This window comes from Vipera berus (genome assembly GCF_964194415.1).
Source record: "Vipera berus genome assembly, chromosome: 15".
Classification (NCBI taxonomy): Eukaryota; Metazoa; Chordata; class Lepidosauria; order Squamata; family Viperidae; genus Vipera; species Vipera berus.
The window spans coordinates 11,835,765-11,856,374 of NC_138218.1; the positions used below are offsets into that span (position 1 = coordinate 11,835,765).

Here is a 20,610-nt window from a genome sequence, read left to right on the forward strand (position 1 = left end):
CATAATTACCCGGCAGAAAAGGAGTGTTCAAAGAAATATTTTCTCTGCCGCCACCTCTGTTCCCATTTCTTTACCATATAACATTTATTCTAATATTAAAATGGCAGCAACTCGATAAATTGTGAATCATTAACGCACTCCATTGATTCCGGGGGGCTTGCTCTTTGTCCCCCCCCCCGTCCTGCAAGCAGCCTGGGATCCGCCGGGTGTGTGAAGATCAGTCTATTGGATTGAGATTCATAAGCTATTTGAGGGCCGGTGACCAAGACCTTCAGCGCTTCCATTGCTACAGCCCCCCAGACTGATCAATACGTGGAGACACCTCGAATCGCTGGCTGTTGGCAAAGAGCTCAGACGGCTGCAGGTTAAAGTGCAAGGAATGGCCGATCCAGGTGGAAGAATTTGATGGAGAACCTGGAATGGCTCGGAGGAATCTGCAGGGGGGTCCTCGACTTACGACCATTGGCACTGGAAATCCTGATCCTAAAAAAGGAGAATATTTGTAGCTCAGGATTGAACCGTGGGGTCCTTGGTGCTCTCTGAGCTGCGTACTTGTCTTGCGGACATTTCATTGCCCAACTCGGTAACATCATCAGTGCTGGGAGGGAGGGAGGGACCAACCCCACTCCTTCCTAGCACTGATGATGTTACTTACTTGGGTAATGAAACCTCCGCAAGAAAACAACCCAGCTCAGCAATCCAGCCCTTAAGTGACCAGACACCATTTTATGACCTTTTTTGCCACGATTGTTAAGCAGATCAGGCTTTGTTTGTCTGAAGCCACGTGGGATGAACACGTGTTGGGTGCCAAGCACCTAAGTCACAAACACGTGGCCACAGGAACACTGCGATGGTCATAAGTGGAGGTCACTTTCCTTTCAGTGGTGTCGTAACTTTGGTTACTAAATGAATGGACGTAAGCCGAGAACCGTCTGCGCCCACTTGTGCTTCAGACTGTAAGTGAAGAATATTCTCCACGATGGGCAACGCTGAGAGCTAAAGCCAGGAGTTTTTCTAAGAGCAGACAATCCGGTGAGGGCTCTATGCTTTATTTTAATTTTTTTAGCCCCTCTCCTTGGGGTGCCCTTGGCTGCGAGCTTTCATTAGCATAATCCAAACATTTGCAGCCCACTACAGCAGTCCAACCTATTATGGTCCGGCATATTTTGTGACACAACCACGGGCCTTTGTGATTACCCACTGAGGTCACTGACAAGTAATATATTCAGCCCGTTAAGTTATTAGGGAGATAAATAATTGGGGTGCTGGCTGAACTGTGAACTTTTACCTTTTCCCCCAGATCGGAGAGCTTCCTCCGGTTTGGCCAGCTCCGACTTCGTAATTCCATTATGGTTATGAGCGCAGCTGTACGCCCAGCAGCCTCCGATACAATTTCTTTATGGAGATCAGCAATAGGAATATTAAACTTTAAGCCCAAAGAGGTTGTAATTTAACCTGTATTATTTATTACAGACACAAATCCTTTACAATAGGAAAGAAGGAGGAATTAGTTTAAAAACACACACCGGCATAAACAATCCATATATAAACAGAAAGGGAATAAAATACATTCCTTCCTTTAATGCAATTAGATTGGAGTGTTGCACCAGACCGGGGAGAATGTGACTTTTGTTTTTTGATCGGGGTGGGGGGTGGGGGGGCTTTCTTTGTTTGAATTGCAGCGGGGGATTTTCTTGTCTGCAGCACCTGGCATGGCTGGTGGGCACAAAACCCTCCTGGCATTTAATCATCCCGTAACGAGGATGCATACATGCTATAAACGATCGGGTTGTGCTTGAGGATCACACAGCTACAATCAGCTACCTGAACATCGATTGATTCAATTAAGCTGGTGACAGCCTGAAAAAATAATACTGCGTATAGGTAGTCCTCGACGTACGACCACAATTGACTCCAGAATTTATGTTGTTAAGTGAGACGTGTATTGAGTTTTGTCCCATTTTACGGCTTTTCTTGTCACATTTGTTAAGTGACTCACTGCAGTTTTTGGCTGTTTCATGTTCAACTTCTAAGGTTTCTTTTTCTCCACAAATTAAAAAATAACTTTCATTCTCTTTGTTTTCAATGTGCTGGATTTTTCCCCTGTTGATTATATACATCTTGTATATATACATGTTTGTCCAAATTGTTTCTCTCCCCTCCTCTCCTCCCTTCCTTTTCTTCTTCTCTTCTCTTCTCTTCTCTTCTCTTCTCTTCTCTTCTCTTCTCTTCTCTTCTCTTCTCTTCCTCTCTTCTCTTCTCTCTTCTCTTCTTTCCTTCTCCTTCCCTCCTTTTAGTAACTCAGCAGACCTGACACCCTTCTTCTTTCAGAGAAACTTAAAGGCAGCTTCTCGTCCATCCAATGGAATAAGAATTGGTAGAAGGGAGAAAAAAAAACAAGCCCATTTCTCTGGCTGAAATAAGTTTGCATGTGATCAGAATTATGAATCTGATTCTCTAATTGACATGAGGTTTTATGAGGTGTAGATTTTATTCTTTCGAATCCTAAATATATCAGAAACACGGCAATGTATATTGAGGATTCTGTATCAGATTCTGAAAGGATTTTGACAGTATGCTGTGTATGTGTTAAAGCTTTCTGCCTGTCAGCTCCCTTGCCAATGCCCGGTTCTGATGCCAACTGAAATGTTGTTTTCAACCAACACTGAAATTGGTAGTCAAGATAATTAACTGAGTTTGGAGCAGGATATTATTTACTAGTCAGGGGAACAGCGCCTCGGGCAAGGGAGGGGACCGGAGAGGAAGGCAAGTCATAAAATGTCCCCTGTCAAGGTTATTAATTTTCGCATGCCAAATGGTGATATATCCAAATAACTTACATATTTTAATAAGACACTTAGTTTAATGAAAATGGGGTTTGCATAATAGCAAGTCATTAATTAGATTCTGAATTCCTGCCTGTTGCCTAAATATTAGTCTGCAGAAAGGGGATAAAGGGGAAGTGTTAATAAAATTAGAAATTAATAAAGAGTAAAATTATATATACAATTTATAACTATATAGACGTTTTAAATAAATTATGTGTATGTGTGTAAATGTATCTCCCTGTGGTCTCCTGACCTATTAAAACAAGTTTTTTTTCCGCCTAGAAGCCTAGGTACCTCCGTCCTGGGAGCTACGAGCGTCCAGGGCTGCCTCTGGCTTTCTACTCATTGGCCAAAAAGCTCCTGATTCCCCCAAATTTCCAGCAAAGCCACAGCTTGCACCATCATTCAACCTGGCATGCTATTTATTCACAAGCCAGTTGGCAGCTGAGGATTGACGAGTGTCCAGGGCAGATGTGTGTCAAGCACCACTAATGAAAAAGCTCCCCTGTTTGGGGGTGGTGGTGTTGGGCTACTAAAAGAGTAACTCCCCCCTTCCTCCTTTTCCCTTCCTCCCTCCCTTCTCTTTTACTATCTCTACTTCTCCCTTTTCCTTCCTTCCTTCTCTTTGTCTATCTCTATCCCTCTTTTCCTTCCTTCCTTCCTTCTTTTCCTCCCTCTCCCCATCCCTCCCTCTCTTTTCCTTCCTTCTCTTTCTCTATCTTTATCCCTCTTTCTTTTTTCCTCCCTCCCTCTTCTCTTCCTGTCTTTAGTTGTCTTTCTCTTCTCTTTCTCTTTCTTTTCTTCCTCTCTCTCTCTCTCTCTCTCTCCCCCCCCCCGTCCTCCCATCTCTCTTTCCTCCCTCTTCCTATTTTCCCCTCCTCCTCCTCCTCCTCCTCCTCCTCCTCCTCCTCCTCCTGCTGCTGAGCCTCCTACCAAGGCTGGCATTTCCCAGCAGAGAAACCTGCAGGTGGGCATCTTGGCCGCTTCCTCCTTCGCCTGCCCGCCTTCCTCTGCTTCGCCCACAGCAGCCATAAAGGCGACTCCCAAATTAATTTAGACTTCAGGCAGCCTGGCTGGGCCAGCTGGATTTGGCAGGCTGCTCTTCTCTGGGAAGCCCTCAGACATCCCGAGGGGACACTCAGCAGTTTATAAATCTGTCAGGGGCGGCGTTGCTGATGACCCCAACTTCCACCACCAAACGCTTTTAAAGATGCAGCGTTGCCCACATCCCCAGGGCCCAGTTTTTCTGCAAAAACTGCACGTGCTGGAGGTATTTGGGACCTACATTTATGCGGAATCAGGGAAAGAAGTGGAAGATTCCGCCCCCCCCCCCGCCCCGCCAAAAAAAGATCATATCCTAGCAACGGGAAGCAGGCAGATTTCCTTCTTTGTTTAAAAGTATGCCTATTAGGAAAGTATTCTGTCCATAAAAGTAAAATAAAATTGTATTCAAGCAGGCTTATATTCTGGAGTAAGCATTTACATTTTAATAACATCAAAGAGCACTTCATAATAAAATATGTAATTACACAAATGTGACAATAATTTATGCATGTGGATCTTCTGGTGCATAAGATCATGGACATATCAAAGGCACAAATTAATTACAGCTTCCTCAAGTGCAACCCTATTTCTCTTTCTTTCTTTCTTTCTTTCTTTCTCATTCATTCATTCATGAATGGGCGGGGGGGGCGAGGCGGGTCTTCCAGGGGTGGAAGGGACGCCAGCCACAATTGCCCCCCCCTCTGCTTAGGGATAGGGGGAGGCCAAATCCCCATGAAGAATTGCTGAGGAAGGGGCAAAAGGAGAAAAGGATATTATGCCTCCCCCCCCCTCTCTCTCTCTCTCTCTCTCTCGCTCGCTCGCTCGCACACAATCAACTATTTGTTTAAAGTGGAAAAGGGAAAGTACTCTGACTTTTCTCTCCCAAATATATGTCTCATGTTGTTTTCTTTTTTCCTGTCTCTGCACTTCCCTTTTTAAATTTATTTTCCTATTTTTCTAATTTTGTACTCCTCTTTTGTCTTTATATTCGTAAACTCTAATGAAATTATTTTTTAAAAAAAATCTGGCACAACCAGTCCTGAAGCCAATTGCCCATTCTCTCTGCACCCACTCCACACGGGTCACCAGGGTCAGGAACATCCTCCATTTTAATATTTAATTTTACACCGTGGTTCCCGTGACTGTTCGAGCTGATTTGGCAAATCCCGCTTCGGATAAAGGGGCATATTAAAAGGAAAACGCCCTGATTTTAAACTCCCCAAGGAAGGGTAGAAGTTGAATCTGCAAGGTAAATAAATCTGAAGGTGAGATGATTCAGAGACAATTAAACAGAAATAAAATCCACCCGCCAAACGCAAGAGACCCGCTTTGTGAAAAGGGAAATTAGTTTGCGGGGAGGAGGGGGAATGGCTGAAAGAAAGCGGTGGAGAATAAAAGGTCACTACACGTGTTGCAGAGAGGCAGAAGTCACTCCAGGTTTACTAATCACCTTTAATGCTCCTTCCTTTTCAATCTGGGTTTAAATGTCAGTCTCCCTGGCTCTCACCTGGCTATTTATCACTCCCTAGTTTAGCAGGTCTGACGCTGCCTGGAAACCAGCTTCATTTCTGTTCTTCTCTTTCTGGTCTTTGAGTCTCTCCCCTTGGTTTTCACTGCCTTTCAAGGCGATTCTCAGGTGTCTTTCGGGCGGAATGGAGACCTTTGGAAGCCCAGCAGGCAGGCGGGTCAACGGGCCACCCTAGCCAGGAGGAGTCCACCCTCAGAACCAGCTCCTGCCTAGAGAGGCTTCGCTAGATGCCCCAGAGAGTATGCAGCCATGGGCAGCAAATACAAATAGTTAGAGTGTGGCTGCTTTTTTTTTTTACAGTTTACAGCGCTCTGCATTGGAGAAGAAAGAAAGGGAAAGTCAGAAATTCAAAATTTGCCTATATTATCTTTAGGGGTGTTTTTCACACAGATCTTTCTTTCCTTCTTCCTTTTAACGTTTCTAACTGAGTGGAGATGTTGGCATTAAACTCAAAAATGTATACTTTCTTTTTTTTAAATCATAAAACAATGCAACACAAGGGAAAGAGGAAGGACGGAGGGAGGAAGGAAGAAGGAAAAAAAGGAAAGACAGAACAAGAAAGGAAGGAAGGAAGGAGTAGAGGAAGGGAAGGAAGAAGGAAAGAAATAAGTTTTTTAATCACTCTTCCCTCCCCCTTTGCCCATCTCTTGCCTTATATTGATCTTGGTAATTATAATAATTAAAGTGAAATCAAGCTCTAGATCTCTGTCTAAATGCAGAGCAATCCGCAGCTCAGCCTCGGTTGGCATTTTGATACCAACATCCCATTAAATATCCTTTAGGAGCTTTCTTGCCAGTTGATTCGTTATTTACTCATTGGGTAATTTATTTCACACACTCTACATGTTCTCTTCAACCAGCAAAGCTTCCAGAGCAAATGTTTTCATACAATTGGAAAAACAAGACGTAGGATGGCTTGTTTGGAAGCTAAAGAATAGGACATAAACGGAAGAAGTCACAGGAAAAACAAACCAACTCAGCTACCCCTTCTCAAATTTCTCTCTCAAGACCTGTCGGAAAGAATGTCAAATTAAAAGGCTGCTTTAGCACAGCAGAGGTAACATCCCTGTTTCTCATCTCTTTGGTCTGCTGCTCAGTTGGGAAAAAAGGGGAAAGGATGGGGGGGGGGCAAAATTCAAAATAGAAGGTTTAGGAAACTGACAGGTTCAATGGACAAATGCCTGGGACGTAGAGTATACCAGGACAGCCATGTGAGATCATTTCAAGTTAGGGTTTTTTAAAAAATATATTATTACAGCTTGTCTTCTTTTATCATATTGCCATCAGCACGGAATCCAGCTTGTGAACAAATGCAATTTTAAGATCAAAAGATTTAAGACAGTTAGCCTCAGTCCTGTAGCCACATTTGATTATTTTTTTAAAAACTTTCTGCGTGAAAAATGTGAAACATATTTCTGATGAATTCCACGCTGTATTTTTTTCCACCCAGGTTTGCATGCCTGTACAACTGCATTTGGAAATGTCTGTTGAATAATCTCCAGTCTTGTGAACTGCAAACTTGATAAGGATTTATCCCACACCATCAATAAGCCACCTTTTTAAAAAAAATCTATAGCCCTTCTACGTTGGTTAGACGTTTCTCCCATCTTTTCTCTTAACTTAAAAGAATATTTGGCCATGGAAAAATAGCTACAGGCTGCCCCTGGGGGCCCACAGAGCTCTGGAGGTGGATCTGATTCTTTTAATCAGGGTGCATGTTTTAAATCAAGATAGATTAAATTCTGTGAAAGACCTCATCAATCTTTAGCTGACAAATTTATTGCAAATGTTAATGGTATTTGATTAGAGAGAAAGAGACACCAAACATTACACATAACCTACACTTAATATTTAGTTTTACAGGTTATGAGATATAGATATATAGATATATATTGTTTTGTCATACTGAAATAATCTGTTGTTGGCTGCTGTGAAAACACACAATATAAAGGGACAATCAAAGTGGTTTTGTTTTTTTAAAAAAATTGTCACCGGGCTGTTCTTGAACATACAAAAATTGAGCCTAAATTTTAAAGATTTTTAATAAAAGATGTGGACAAACTGGTCCAGGTGGGAGAGCGTTTGGCAACTGGAAAGCAAAGACACAAACTGGACAAACATTGGAACACACATCGATCCACTGAGTGAGTTTTCTTGAACTGCATCGCCTCCCCTTCTGCACGGAAGTGAATAAATTCAGACCTTGAGAAATGGCAGCTGGTTTTAATCCTCCGTCTCTGGGTGGCATCGCAGAAAACAAAGGAAGACACACAAAAAACCCCAGACATGGATAGTTCTTGACTTAGGACCACAGTTGAACCCAAAATTAAGTGAGTTTTGCCCTGTTTTATGGCCTTTCTGGCCACAGTGAATCTGGCTTCCCCATTGGTTTCGCTTCTCAGAAGGTCGCCCAAGGGGATCACGTGACACACCGTCATAAATACAGGCCAGTTGCCAAGTGTCCCAATTTTGATCGCATGATCATGGGGATGCTGCAACAGCCGTAAGTGTGAAAAAGGGTCATAAGTCACTTTTTCCGGTGCCGTTATAACTTTGAACAGTCACTAAATGAATGGTTACAAGTCGAGGATTACCACTGTATTGCACAATTGTTGTCAGTGAAACCATTTTAGCAAATGTTTGGGCAGCAGCTTTGTCAGTTTTGAATGCATAGATACAGATCAAAACTGCAAACTAAGCATTTTCTTAAAAAGGAGTGGGGTGTGTGTGTGTGTGTGTGTTTCTGGTGCTGGTTGTGTCTGCAGTACTGCAGATTCCCCGCTATAAGGGATGCATGGAAATGCACGTTATTGACAGTGACCTCTTTAACCACGGCTGTTTGAGAACACGGTTGGTTTTATGGGATGCCAATCAATAAAGGGGGGTACACAGGCCCCTCCCACCAGCTGCCGATTTCGTGTCTCCTGCCTAAGGGCAAAACCACCTGCCTTCTGACCAGTGGAGACACACGGGAGAAATTGGTAATTGGTAAAGTAAACTGGTAAAGAAAAGTGATTTTTAAAAAGCATCCATACACATATCCATTCCCATATCAGAAATTGTTTAAAAAACAGCAGACCCTCTTCGAGCCAATCCAAATGGCATTCAGTCTGTATAGCTAAAGCAGCTCATTTACAATGCAATAGAAAATAGCCTACAAATTAATTACAGTGACTTTTATATATATATATATATACATATATATATACAAATAAAAATAAAGGAGACTCGATGCTAGGCTTTTGAAAATCTAGACCGTGGAGGCTGTTTTATTCTTTTTGGGAGGAGGAAAGGAAAGGAAGGGGAAGGAAAGATGGTGGACAAAGCAAAGCTGAATGCAGCATCCTGAATATAAAGAGAGAGACGTGGACGCAAAAATGCTCATTAAAAGGAGAGGTTAAAGCTTATTGGTTGGATGGAAATCAGTATTAGGGAAGGGAAGAGAGAGAGAAGAGGAAGAGGATGGGAAGGGGATTTGAGGGAAGGAGAGAGAGAGAGAGGAAGGAGGTGGAAATGAAGAAAAGGAAGGAGGAAAGAAGGAAGGAGAAAGGGAAGAAAGAAGGAGAGGGATAGAAAGAGAGGGAGGGAGGGAAGGAAAGAGGAAGAGGAAGGAAAGGGGGAAGGAGTGAGTGAGGAAGGAAACCAAGGAAGGGACCCTTGTCGTCTCTTGTTTAGGGAGTGGGAAGCGGCCATCCCAGAAACACATTTTCTTGTTCTACTCACATATGAGGAAAGAAAACTAAGGCTATCTTGGTTTCTCTTCTTTCCCCCTCAGGTGGCAGGTTCCCTCGGATTTTATAAAAAAATATCTTCTCTTGGGTCAGACCCTGTCATGACAAATGCACAGAGAACAGAGGGAGGAACCCCCGTGGCCCCTCTGGACCGCCTTCCTGATACTCACATAGGCTTCATCGAACTGGGAAAGCAAAAAGTCTATTCGGGTCCAGCCGCCTCTGGGGAAGAAGCTGCCACCAAGCGGAAGCTGGGCACGGTCCCTTCACCTCCTCCGCTCCTTCCAGGAGCCATCCTTGGTCAAGAGCTGGCCTGTCCCTCCTTCTCGTCTCTGCTGCTGACACTTCTCTGCTCGCCTGGCTCTCCTGGGTCATTCCAGGCGGATGTCCAGTTTCTGAAGGAGCCCCAGGAGTTCTCCAGTCCGGTATCAAAACTGTGCATGGTCAACTTCATCTAGCCAAGAAGCCGGACTGGCTGGGAAATCCGGATAGCCCCCGCTGCTTCCTGAAGAGAGATCTGAATTGGGTCCGTTCCCACTCAACACCCTCATGGGTTGAGGCACTGATTGTCCACCTTGGCCTACGAGGCCCAAGCTGTGGTCTGGGTAAACCAAGCTGGACATTAAGGAGGGGTGGCCAGACATAGCTTGTAAGGACCCTGGTGAGGGGGGCATCCCGTACGGGCTGTTTGACCGGAGATCGTGAAATTGGTCCTGAGCTGGGATGCCACCGTGTTCCAAGGAGAAGTTGCCACTGCTCCCAGGCTGTTTCGCCAGAACGGGGGAGTTTTCCCCGAGACTGCTGTAAATCCCGTTGGGATGGTTGATGTCGGATATGGAAGGCTCATCTGGAAAAAGGAAACAGGGGCGTGGGAGAGAGAGAGAAAGAATGCTCTTTTTTGGAAGAAGATCCAGCTTCTCCCTCGAAGAACATCCATGGAGATTCTCGGTCGTCCAGTTTCACGGATGTGCCAAAGGTGCTTTTTCAAGAGGCAGCTGGGCTTTGCTCTCCAGCTGCCTTTTTTTTAAAAAAAGCACCTTTGGGACTCTCCTTTGAAGAACTATCAGAGTAATATTCTCACAACCCACAAGCACAGTCGTGAGTATCCGTGCAAGGCACAGGAGGCAAAAATATCAAAGTGGTGGACACAACTTTGCAATCAAAGCCCTGCCCACTAAAAAAGGCCATGATTGTGGCAGCCATCTTGACTTTTTTGACCTTCATTGGCATGCCCGCAGTTAGGATTTTGCGCGTACCTGTGAAAGAGACCTCAGCATCGCTGTCCGGCCCTTCTTCCTGGATGCTGTCCTTGTCCAGCTTGGAATTCCCCCTGGAGCGTTTCATGTTTCTGAAATATTGGCCCCACCTCTGCCTTCCCGCGTCTTTCTTCAGGCGCTTCTCCTTGGCTCTCCTGTTCTGGAACCACACCTGGAGGGGCGAAAGGAGGGGCAGGTTGGCTTATTTATTTTATTTAGAGAATAAATAAATGAGCCCAAAATTTCTTTTGCTAAGCGAGACAGTTGTTAAGCGAATTTTAACCCATTTGACGACCTTCCTGGCCACTGATTCATTGCAGTTGTTAATTTAGTAACATGGTCATTCAGAGAATCTGCCCCCCCCCCCATTGACTTTAACAGAATAACAGAGTCGGAAGGGACCTTGGAGGTCTTCTAGTCCAACCCCCTGCTCAGGCAGGTGACCCTTCAGACAAGCACAGGACTATAAGAAGGCTAAAGCTAGGTCTGGCCGAAGGCCACGAGGCGCCTCTGTTTGTATCCCACAGGGCTTTAATGCTAGGATTTGCAACACAGGTAGTCCTCGGCTCACAACAGGCTTACAATAGTAATAATAATCACCGTAGGAATCACGAGTAATTACAATAACGTGGCTCAATCGATGGAGGAATCCCTCGGCTGGGTCGGCTGGGTTGTTTCCCCACCAGTCTCCAGTCTTTTCACCCACCTGGACCACTCTCATGTCCAGGCCTGTTTCGGAAGACAGCTGCTCCCTGACGTGCCGGGCCGGCTTCGGAGAGTTGTTGTAGGCGTTTTTCAAGGTCTCCAGTTGTTTGGCGGTGATGGTGGTGCGAGGCCTCTTTGCTGTGGACTCGGCCTCTGAAAATGTTCCCAAGAGGGAAAAGGTCAAAGTCCAAAAGCGGAACTTGCAGGCGGACGGAGTTGTGGGAGTGTGAAAGGGGTCAAGGAGGAGGAAGAAGTTCTTATGGATACGTTCACCTCCTGAGGTTATTTGTAAAGATAATAAAGGTGGGATACAAGCATGCAAAGAAATAATTCTGCCCATCATAGTTATGGCTCCTGGGACTCAGCGGCTTTCCCCTGCTTGGGGCTTCCTAATTGTGAGAGGCGGGACCCGCCCCCCATTTGGAGGCCGAGCGGGTGGAGAAAGAGCCGAGCAGACTCACCTCTTTGCTTGGCGGTCTCGTAGTCGGCCTTGCAGACCAGCCGGCTGTCCTCCATGAGGTAGAACTCGTCTCCCGTGGCCAGCTGCCTTTTGCAGACCACGCAGGAGAAGCAGTGAAGGTGGTAGACAAAGTCCTGGGCCCTTCGCACCACCTGGGTGGGCGGGATGCCTTGCTGGCAGGCTGCGCATTTCGTCCCAAACCTCCTGTGGATTTAAAGCGGGAGAAATTCATTTTCTTTGCATGACGAGTATGCAAAAATTCAGAACGTTTGGAGCCGGCAGGTGAAAAGTGGCGAAACGGGGATCACATTGTGGCGGTACCGGGAGCGTCTTCATTGGAATTCGCAGACTCTTGCAAAAGGGAGAGTGCTTCCCTCCTTCTTTCCTTCCACGCTCCTGAAAAGTCGGGAGTGCGGGTGAGGGGAAGGGCTGGAGGAAGGAGGGGAAGGCCGGCCTTGGTCCACTCACTTGAAGAAGTCCTCCTTGCAGTAGACGCTCTCTCCGCGGCTGAAGCACTTCTCCGCCAGCTGCACCTGGCAGTCGTGGCATCGGAGGCATTTGCTGTGCCAGTGGCGGTCCAGCACCTTCAGGATGAAGCGGTCCACGATGTGCTGGTTACAGCCTGCACAGAGAGGGATGTCTGGGGGGAAATGGTTCAAAGAGAGAAAGGACATCCATCAGCTCCTTCCTTCCTTCCTTCCTTCCTTCCTTCCTTCCTTCCTTCCTTCCTTCCTTCCTTCTCTGCTTCTCCCTCTCTCCCTTTCTACTCTCCCCTTGTTCTTCCTCCCTCTCTCCCTCCCTTTCTCGCTTCCTAGGGAAAGATTCTTTTTGAAAGGTGTGAGAACAGTTGGTTATTATTATTTTTTTACAATAATAAAAGTAAGATTATTTAAGTGCCCCAAAAGCCATACTGGTCAGGGGTAAGGATTAGCCATTTTAAGCCGACATTCGAGACCCCGTAAGGCTCAAATTGCTAAAATCGAAATAATTCTAAAATAAAGGCATCTGTAGCACAGCTGGGGTGAGAATGAGGCAAGAGGGACCAAGGAAATGCTTCTCCCACACTTTTCTACTTTTATTCCCGCTTCCCATACTAAGCGGGGGTCCCGCCAGGCGGGTTCAAACTCCTGTGCCAGGAAACCCCTTCAAGGCGCCGGCACGAAAGAAAGAAAGAAAGAAAGAAAGAAAGAAAGAAAGAAAGAAAGAAAGAAAGAAAGAAAGAAAGAAAGTCTCTCCTGCAGATCACACCAAAACGAAAAACAAACACAGATAATTGCTGGTATTTCCCCCCCCCACCCCCCACCCCAGGGATAAATAAATCCGGATTTTCGGTCGGAGCCAAACGCCTGTTCTTTGGTTGTGATTGTGATGATTGTGTCATCATTATCATCATGAAGCTCCGCGAAGCAAGTACCCCCACATCTATGCTACTTTTTTGTTAATTAAATTACGAATGTCCCCCAAATTGATTCATTTGTTGATTGAGAAGCCTTGGAGAGAGAGGGCAAATGATTTACCCTGATTTCTTGCAGGGTAAATATCACAGCAGGAACATCCGTCTGTGGTATTTATTATTTCAAGGAAGATCTGACATTAGTTTCAATGTACAAGTAGAAATAATAAAATAATGCAACAATAACTATTTATAACTACTATTTATAATTATTAATATAACTAATTCTCTTACCATAGTAATAGGAGCCCTTGGAGCAATACCCAAAGGGCTGCCGAGGCACATGGAAATTTTGAACTTATTCGACATGAATATTTTGACTTTGCAAAAAACCCTAACCCTTACTCGGAACTGCCTCTATTCCCAGATGTTACCGTAACAGCTCTTAGGTCCTTGGTTAGGACTTGAACTGTTAAGTTTTTACCAGTCCCAGACTGTGCATCGAATTAAAGATTAAATGATAATAATAAATAACAATCTACTGCCGGCAAAGAATCCATAGTTTTTAATTTGGTGAACGGTAAATGTGTAAACTAGCTAAAAGTCTCCCTTTTAAAAGAAAATCTGGAAGGGGGGGGGCGTTCAGCTTCGCTTGCAATCAGGGAACTCAACTTTGAACCCCGGCAGATTAATCAACTTGAAGCCCTCGCCGATGAGTCGGTCGGAGGCGAAGGGAGCCGACGAGGTCGGGGCTGCGCCGCCCCGCTTTGCTGCTGCGCTCTGTCCGAGGCAGGCGGTCATCCGACCCGGCCGAACGCTGGCGGGGGGAGCCCAGCGCTCCCCACCGCCTGGTCTGGCCTCTCCCCCGAGGGCAGATCAGGGAAGGGAAGAGGACCCCGGCCAAGAAACGATTTTGCGCCCTGGGCGATCCAAGCTCCTGGCCATCCTTTCCACCCGCTTGCGCGCTTTTTACGCCCCCCCCCCCCCGGTTTGCTTTATTTATTTGTTGGCAACTAAGTAGTCTGGATCTTGGGAGCGTCCGTACAGCAAAGATGGCATTAGCGATGATGATGATGATGAAGATGATGATGGCGGCGGCGAGGGGGGCTTCAAAGCAGGAACGGTCCCGTAGGTGCAAATAAGGCGCCCGCATCTCCTCCTCTTCCGAGGATAACTCGGTCAGGGAACCGCGGGGGGTGGGCTGGACCGGCGCCCTCCCGATACCCTGGATCGCGAAGCCCATCATCCACCCAAAATGGGACTTGTAGTGCGCTCGTCGGGAAGGCGGTAGTCGGTCAAGCTGAAACAGGCGCCTTAGGCTTTCTCCGCCTTACAAATGATCTGACCGATAACAAATCAATAATCATAAATAATATCGCAGTGATAGGATTTTCGCTCTTCTGGGGAAAGGTCGACGAAGTGAGTTATTCTCTCTCCCTAGAGTTAATCCCCTACTTTTCATTATCTAAGGGGGAGTTTTTTGGGGGGAGGAAGGGGGGAAAGTCTCATTCGACTTTTGAAAAATTACATTAGGGCAATTAGATCGTCTACATTCACTTCTGAAAAATGAAACCGTTTGAATGGCTATGACTCCCCTTGAGAGGGCAACAGAAGCCAGCAGAGGACATTTCAGCAGCCTTGTTGTTTTTTTTCCATTTTGTACAGGTTTTAGGAAACGGGCAACTAATTTTCCTTCCTCCGCGATTAAATTTAAAAATTCGGTGTTGTATCCTACTTAAGAATTCTCCACATCCGGAGTTCTCAATCAAGTCAGTTATCGCGCGCAAGAAAGAAAGTTCCGTCACTTGTTTCCAGGCTAAGAAGAAGAAGAAAATGGGCGAGGAGTTATTATTTCCAGATCTTTTTCTTCCTCTTTCCTTCCTCCGTCTAGAAAAAGGATAGAAGGGCGAGGAAGGATGAGAAGCAAAAAGGGAAGGAAACAGGAAACAGAAGGAGGGTTGCTTGCTTACGGTAACTGATGACCAAAGGTTGAAGCAAGACGTAAGGAAACAAAATCGAATTGAGACCAAAGAAAGACAAGACAAGACAAGATGGACGGAAGAAGGAAGGAAGGAAGGAAGGAAGGAAGGAAGGAAGGAAGGAAGGAAGGAAGGAAGGAAGGAAGGAAGGAAGGGGGAAACGAAGCGGAGGAAAGAAGGAGCCAAACGAAAACCAAGGAGCAAAGGAAAGGCATCTAGCTGGGCGCGGAGTCCTTCCCTCTTTTGGAGGATTCTCTGGCTCTAAGCAGCGGCAACTAGTTCTCCCTAAGAGAAAATGGCTGCCCAATTTTGGGGGGTCACGGCTCCCCACCAACCCAGTAAAAAGTTACTCAGCTGCCACCTGGCACCTGAGGAGACCCCCTCTGCCCCCTTCTCCTTCAACACCTCGGCCGCGGAGTTCATCTGCCATTATCTTATCCATCCTTCCGAATCATCATCATCACCCCAAAACAAACGACGGAGCGGCGGCGGGGGGGGGGGGCAATCTCCTTCAGGGTTCCTGTGCTGCTCCTCCCGCGGGCAGGCAAGAGGCTTAGAAGGGGGGGGGTTTGCCCTTGCTCGTTTTGGGGTGTCCTGTCCTGAAGTGAAGGGTGGATATGGAGAACCCCGCCGCCCCCTTTGCTCCCGTTGCCCCCAACGGGATTTTTGCTTGGAACTCAGGGAGGGTGCTGGGTCTTTGGGGGGGGGCAAAATACCTGGGCAGGATGACTGAGAACCATCAGGCCCTTCCTCTCCCCTGGCGGCCCTTCTTCTCCCCCTCCCCCGTTACCTGTCCGGCCTTCCTGGTTCCGCGCCAACAGCGCCAGGAGTGTCTCGGTGCTGCTGGGGGGCTCCCGGCCAGCGCCCCCCCGCCGCCGCCGCACCTCCTTCCCCGCGTCCATCTTGCTTGCCTCCTGCTCTTGGGAAACTCGACCAGCAGGGCACTGAAGATCGGGGGGGGGGAGAGACGCGGGGGGGGGGGCGGGCGGAGAAAACCTCCGCAGAAACCTCCCCTTTAAAGACCAAGCGAGCCTCTCCCGGTTCCTGGCCAGCGGCGCTCCGTCAGCACCACGGACAGCGGCCGGCCGCCAGCGACGGGGCGGGGGAGCCGGTCGAGTCTACCCCAAGGGGGGACGCGGGGGTGGAGTCACTCGTTCTCCCCCCCATCACGGAAGGGAGGACATTAGGCGGGGGGGGGAGCATCAGGGATGGAGGCCTTCCAGGGGGACTCCTTGCCACGTGGGCCAAGGCGAAGAGCGAGTCCTTTTGGACCCACCGACAACTGCTCTCCGAGGCTTAATCCGTACCTAAAAACGGAGCAGCGTCTCCGCCGAGGGTCCTGGCGAGGATCTCCCCTTCCTCTCTCAGGCAGCAGCCGAGGCTGATCGAATGTAAGAGCAAGCCGGGGTGGGTGGGAGATGGGAGGAAATGGGGGGGGGGATAAATAGCCCCTTCGCTTATAAATGAGGCATAAGAGAGACGGAAAGAATCCTAGCCTGGAAGGAGCCAGCGAGGTCATCCAGCCCACCCCTCTGTTTGTGGCAGGGATCCGATTCCAGATCCCTGGACACCTTCGCCTACCAGACAGAGGCAAGAAGAGGTGTCGAAGAAAAGGCCAGGAAGGAGGAGACCTTCTGGGCAACATAGTTTGACTTTGATCCATGTTCCCTCCCTTTACTCATTTGTGAAGTTTTGCTGAAATAATTCAGAGTCAGCCTTGTGTTTTGTGTGACTTGTGAATAGGCGCCAATGCAGAAAGCGCAGACGGCAAAACCAAATTTCTGCTCTTTGGGAATCGAAGCTGGGGGGGGGGATAGGAAGCGCGAAGGAGGATTTTTGCCTGGTTAAGTTTGTCCCAAGAAGGTGTTTTCTGCTGAGGTTGTGGAGATATGCAAATTTATTCTGATTTAATTTACTAATAGGGAAAGGGAAAGTGGCTTAATCAGCTAAAACGTTCCTGAATGCTCTGACCGACATAATATGAATGATCTGTGCCTGTTGGGGGCCTTTTCCTTGCAAAAGGATTCCAATTTTTTTGAGGGGAAATGGAGGGGAGAGAAATCGACAGCACCCCCTCCAGCCACGCGAAGGAACCCGATTGTGGGGGCTCCATTTGAGGAACAAGGACCGGATCGGATCCTTAGAGGAAATATCGGCAAATATTTCGCAAAAGGCGGAAGAGCCGTTCTTTCTAAATTAAAATATATTCTTCACTTCCTCCAAGAACCTGCAGGACGATTTATCTCCTTTTTTCTTAATCAAATGAAAAGAAGTTCCGGTCTCCGCTAAGCTTCTCTCTGAACTGATTTGTTAATCTTCAAAGTGCAATAAGCCTCGTTGACTACTAATCCTCCCTCTCCTCCCTCCCTCCCGTTTTTCCCCTTTCCCTTTCCTTCCTTCCTTTCTTTCCTTCATCCTTTCTCTTCCTCTCCTTCACCTCTCTCCCTCTCATCCTTCCTTCTTTCTTTCCCTATCCTTTCCTTTCCTTTCTTCCCTCTTTTCCTCCTCCCTCCCTCCCTCCCTCCCTCCCCTTCCCTTCTCCCTCTCTCCCTGCTTCCACCAGTGCAGAAGGGAAGGCAGCCGCCAAGACTCTCTAACCTACAAACCGGCTCTTTGGAAGCCAGTCCAAAGGCCTTCGGAGGGTCGGTTCCGATATCAAGGGGCAGAAATCCTTTCCCAAGAGAACCCAAAACCTGGAAACGCTTTCTGGTTAAAGACTGTACGCGGAAGCGCGACGTTTACCGGACCTCCCACCTAAGAAGAGGGAGCATCGACGGGGCGGGAGGAGGCTTCCCCTAACAGGGACCGCAAACTCAAAAGTCTTGGGACGGGTCCAGCCATCCCGGAGACGTTCTGCTCATCCTCCTTCCGAGGGTTCCTCCCTGCTGACCGTTTTAAAATCAACTATCCCCCCCCCACCTTTTTGGTTTCTTTTTCCTTATATTTTCCAAGGTCTGCTGCCCGTTTTCAGAAAACGAAAAACCCTCCCTGCGGCTGCCAACCATTCCCACGTTCGGTTTTCACGGGGCTCCGCCTGAGCGGCCCAGATGGCAAAGGTTGCCTGGCTTCCGGCAGGTAAGCCGAACCGCCGCGATCGGGTTGCTTGGACGTCAGCAGCTCCTGGAAACCGCCGGGTCGCCATGGCGAGCCCAAAAGGTCAGGGACACCCGCGAGGCCAGGCTGCCGAAGAGAGCCTGACCCCCAGCCGCCCCCCCAACCTTGGCCGGAGTCTGCAGGGGCGGCGGGAGATCCAGACGCGCCTATTTTCCAAAGAGATTAAGAAATCCGCCTTTCTGCCCGTCGGGCGCTCAAGGAAAGGGGCCAAGCGACCGTCCCGAAGCGGACCCCGCCAAACAGGAGAGACGCTGCTGACTTGTGGCTTCTCCAGCTGCACGCCGGGAGTTCCCCCTTTCCCTCGGTCCAGCCTCTCTCGAGCCGCGGAGAGCCAGAAGCAGCTCGCCCGGCTCTGAAAAGACCCCCAAACGCGTAGGGGGCTTCTGGGTCCCGAGCTGGCCTTCAGGAGCGCTTGCGGGCCCGGACGGCGGTTGACCTGCCGCCCTGGAGGGGCTCCGGCAGAGCGCAAGCGGGACCGGTGGTGGGAGGGCGCTTTCCCTGGTCGGAAGACCCCCGCTCTGGGAGGTCCCTGGGCTGGAAAGAGACGCGCCTGGCAGCTGTTCAGCCCCGCCAAGCCAGGCGCGTCCTAACGACTTTGGGTGAGCTGCAGTGGGGGGGGGGAGCCTCTCCTCTCCCAAGCGGAGCGCTGGCCGTTTTCCGTCTCTCTTTCCTCCCCTCCATCCCCAAAATAAGGTGGCTCCCTCGACCGCTGGGTGAAGGGGACCCAGCCCAAGGAGCATCTGTTACAAGGAGGATGCGGGGAAAGTGAGGAAATTGAGTAGAAAGATTTCCTATTAAGCAGAGGGTGCACATAAGTTGAACCCGGATTGCTTGAATCCATCCCTTCGCCCAGGAAAGACTTGTGCCAAGAGAAAGAAGAGAGAGACAGAAAGACGGAGGGAAGGAAGGAAGGAAGGAAGGAAGGAAGGAAGGAAGGAAGGAAGGAAGGAAGGAAGGAAGGAAGGAAGGAAGGAAGGAAGGAAGGAAGGAAGGAAGGAAGGAATAACAAAAGCGACCGGGAGGTAAAAGATGAGGGGAAACCCTCAGCGCAAACGAAGAATAAGGATGCGCAAACGAGATTCAAGATCCGTCCGATTCAAGAGCGCTCGGCAAAAGCTGGAAAGTCCTTCCTAATTTTAAGAAAGACCCCCGCCCGAAGCGCTTCGGGATTTTCTTCCTTTTGGCTGGAGGCGGCGGGGGCGCAGAACCAGAGGACTTCCCCCTGAAGGAGGACCTGCCCCGCGGGCCAGCCCGGCACAGGAGCCCTTCGTCCCCCCGGCGTTTCTCGGGGGAGGCCAGCGGGCGGCGGCGCCCGTCGGGGCCGGCTTACCTGGGCTCCGGCCGAAGGCGCAGGGCTCGGCAGGGCCCCCTTTCTCCCCGCGGGCGCGCTCCAGCAGCATGGCGCTGAGCCCCGGCCGGGGTCGGACGCCGGAACAGAGACCCCCGGCCTTGGCCCGAGGGACGGCGGCTGGCAGCTCCCGGAGCCTCCAAGCGGAATGCAGGAGAGCAGGTCGGGGGGCTGGCGAAGGGTTGGAGGGGGAGTGGCCGCGGGGGGGGAGGAGGGGGGGCGAGGGATTCCCCCCTACCACCTGCCCGGCTGAACCGCGCAGAGGCCCCCCCTCCCTCGTCGCTCCTCCCCCTCCTCCTGTGGCCCCACCGGCTCTCTGAGCAAAACAAAGGCCGAGGGGGCAACGCGGCTCGCGGGGAGCTGTCCGCGGTGCTGAAGAGCCCCCCCTTGTTATCCAGTACCACCCCACGAAGGGTTCGTTCGCACAGCTCGCCTGGCCCGCTTGGCACAGGGCAGCCCACTCGGGTTGAGCAAAGAGTTGGCGCAACTCCTGAAGCCAACAAGAAAGTCCTGGACGGACTTTTAATCCCAAAACGGGATTAAAAAAATAAAATAAAAAATAAATAAAAAAGAATAAATAATAATAATAAAAGGAATAAAGAATGACAGAGTTGGAAGGACCTCAGAAGTCTTCTAGTCCAACCCCCTGTACACCATTCCGGACAAATGGCTGTCCAGTCTCTTTTCGAAAGCCTCCAGTGATGGAGCACCCACAACTTCTGGAGGAGGAACAGAATAAACATAGGCAGAATAAACACACGGTAATTCTGTTTAACAAGGGTTGCTACGTACAGATAGTCCTTGACTTATGACCACAATTGATCCCCAAATTTCTGCCTTTAAATGAGACATTTGAGTTTTTCTCCATTTTACGACCTTTCTTGACTACCTGTATTTTAAAATGAATTTATATGGGAATTTAAATTGAATTAAAAATAATAATTTAATGGTATTATTTCCTTCCCCTCCCTTTGATAGTGTCAAGGGGGACGGAATGGTCTAGTTACTAGAGAGAGTAGGTAGATGCCCCTCCGTTTTCCCCATCCCCTTGTCCTCCCTAAGGAAGGGCCCCCCGTCCTGCCCCCTTCTTGAAATGCTGGCTGGAAGGCAGGCACCCAGCATGGCAGAGTCACTCAAGCACAACTGCCTTCCTGGGGAATCTGATTAAGTCAGAGCCAGCAGTTTTTCATCTGGGTCTTTTGGCGGTAAGCTCGTGTTGGTCTC

General features: G+C 48.7%; 1 protein-coding gene across 1 annotated transcript; it reads right to left on the reverse strand.

Annotated features, from left to right (window-relative positions):
• Positions 1-9,559: 9,559 nt before the first annotated feature.
• On the reverse strand, positions 9,560-19,438 carry LHX3 (LIM homeobox 3; the record flags this gene model as incomplete). The annotated part of the gene is made up of 6 exons (XM_081339552.1): positions 9,560-9,978; positions 10,388-10,559; positions 11,094-11,245; positions 11,554-11,756; positions 12,021-12,192; positions 19,369-19,438. The coding sequence occupies 6 exons, from the start codon at positions 19,436-19,438 to the stop codon at positions 9,560-9,562; spliced, it is 1,188 nt and encodes a 395-aa protein (XP_081195678.1).
• Between the last annotated feature and the right edge of the window lie 1,172 nt (positions 19,439-20,610).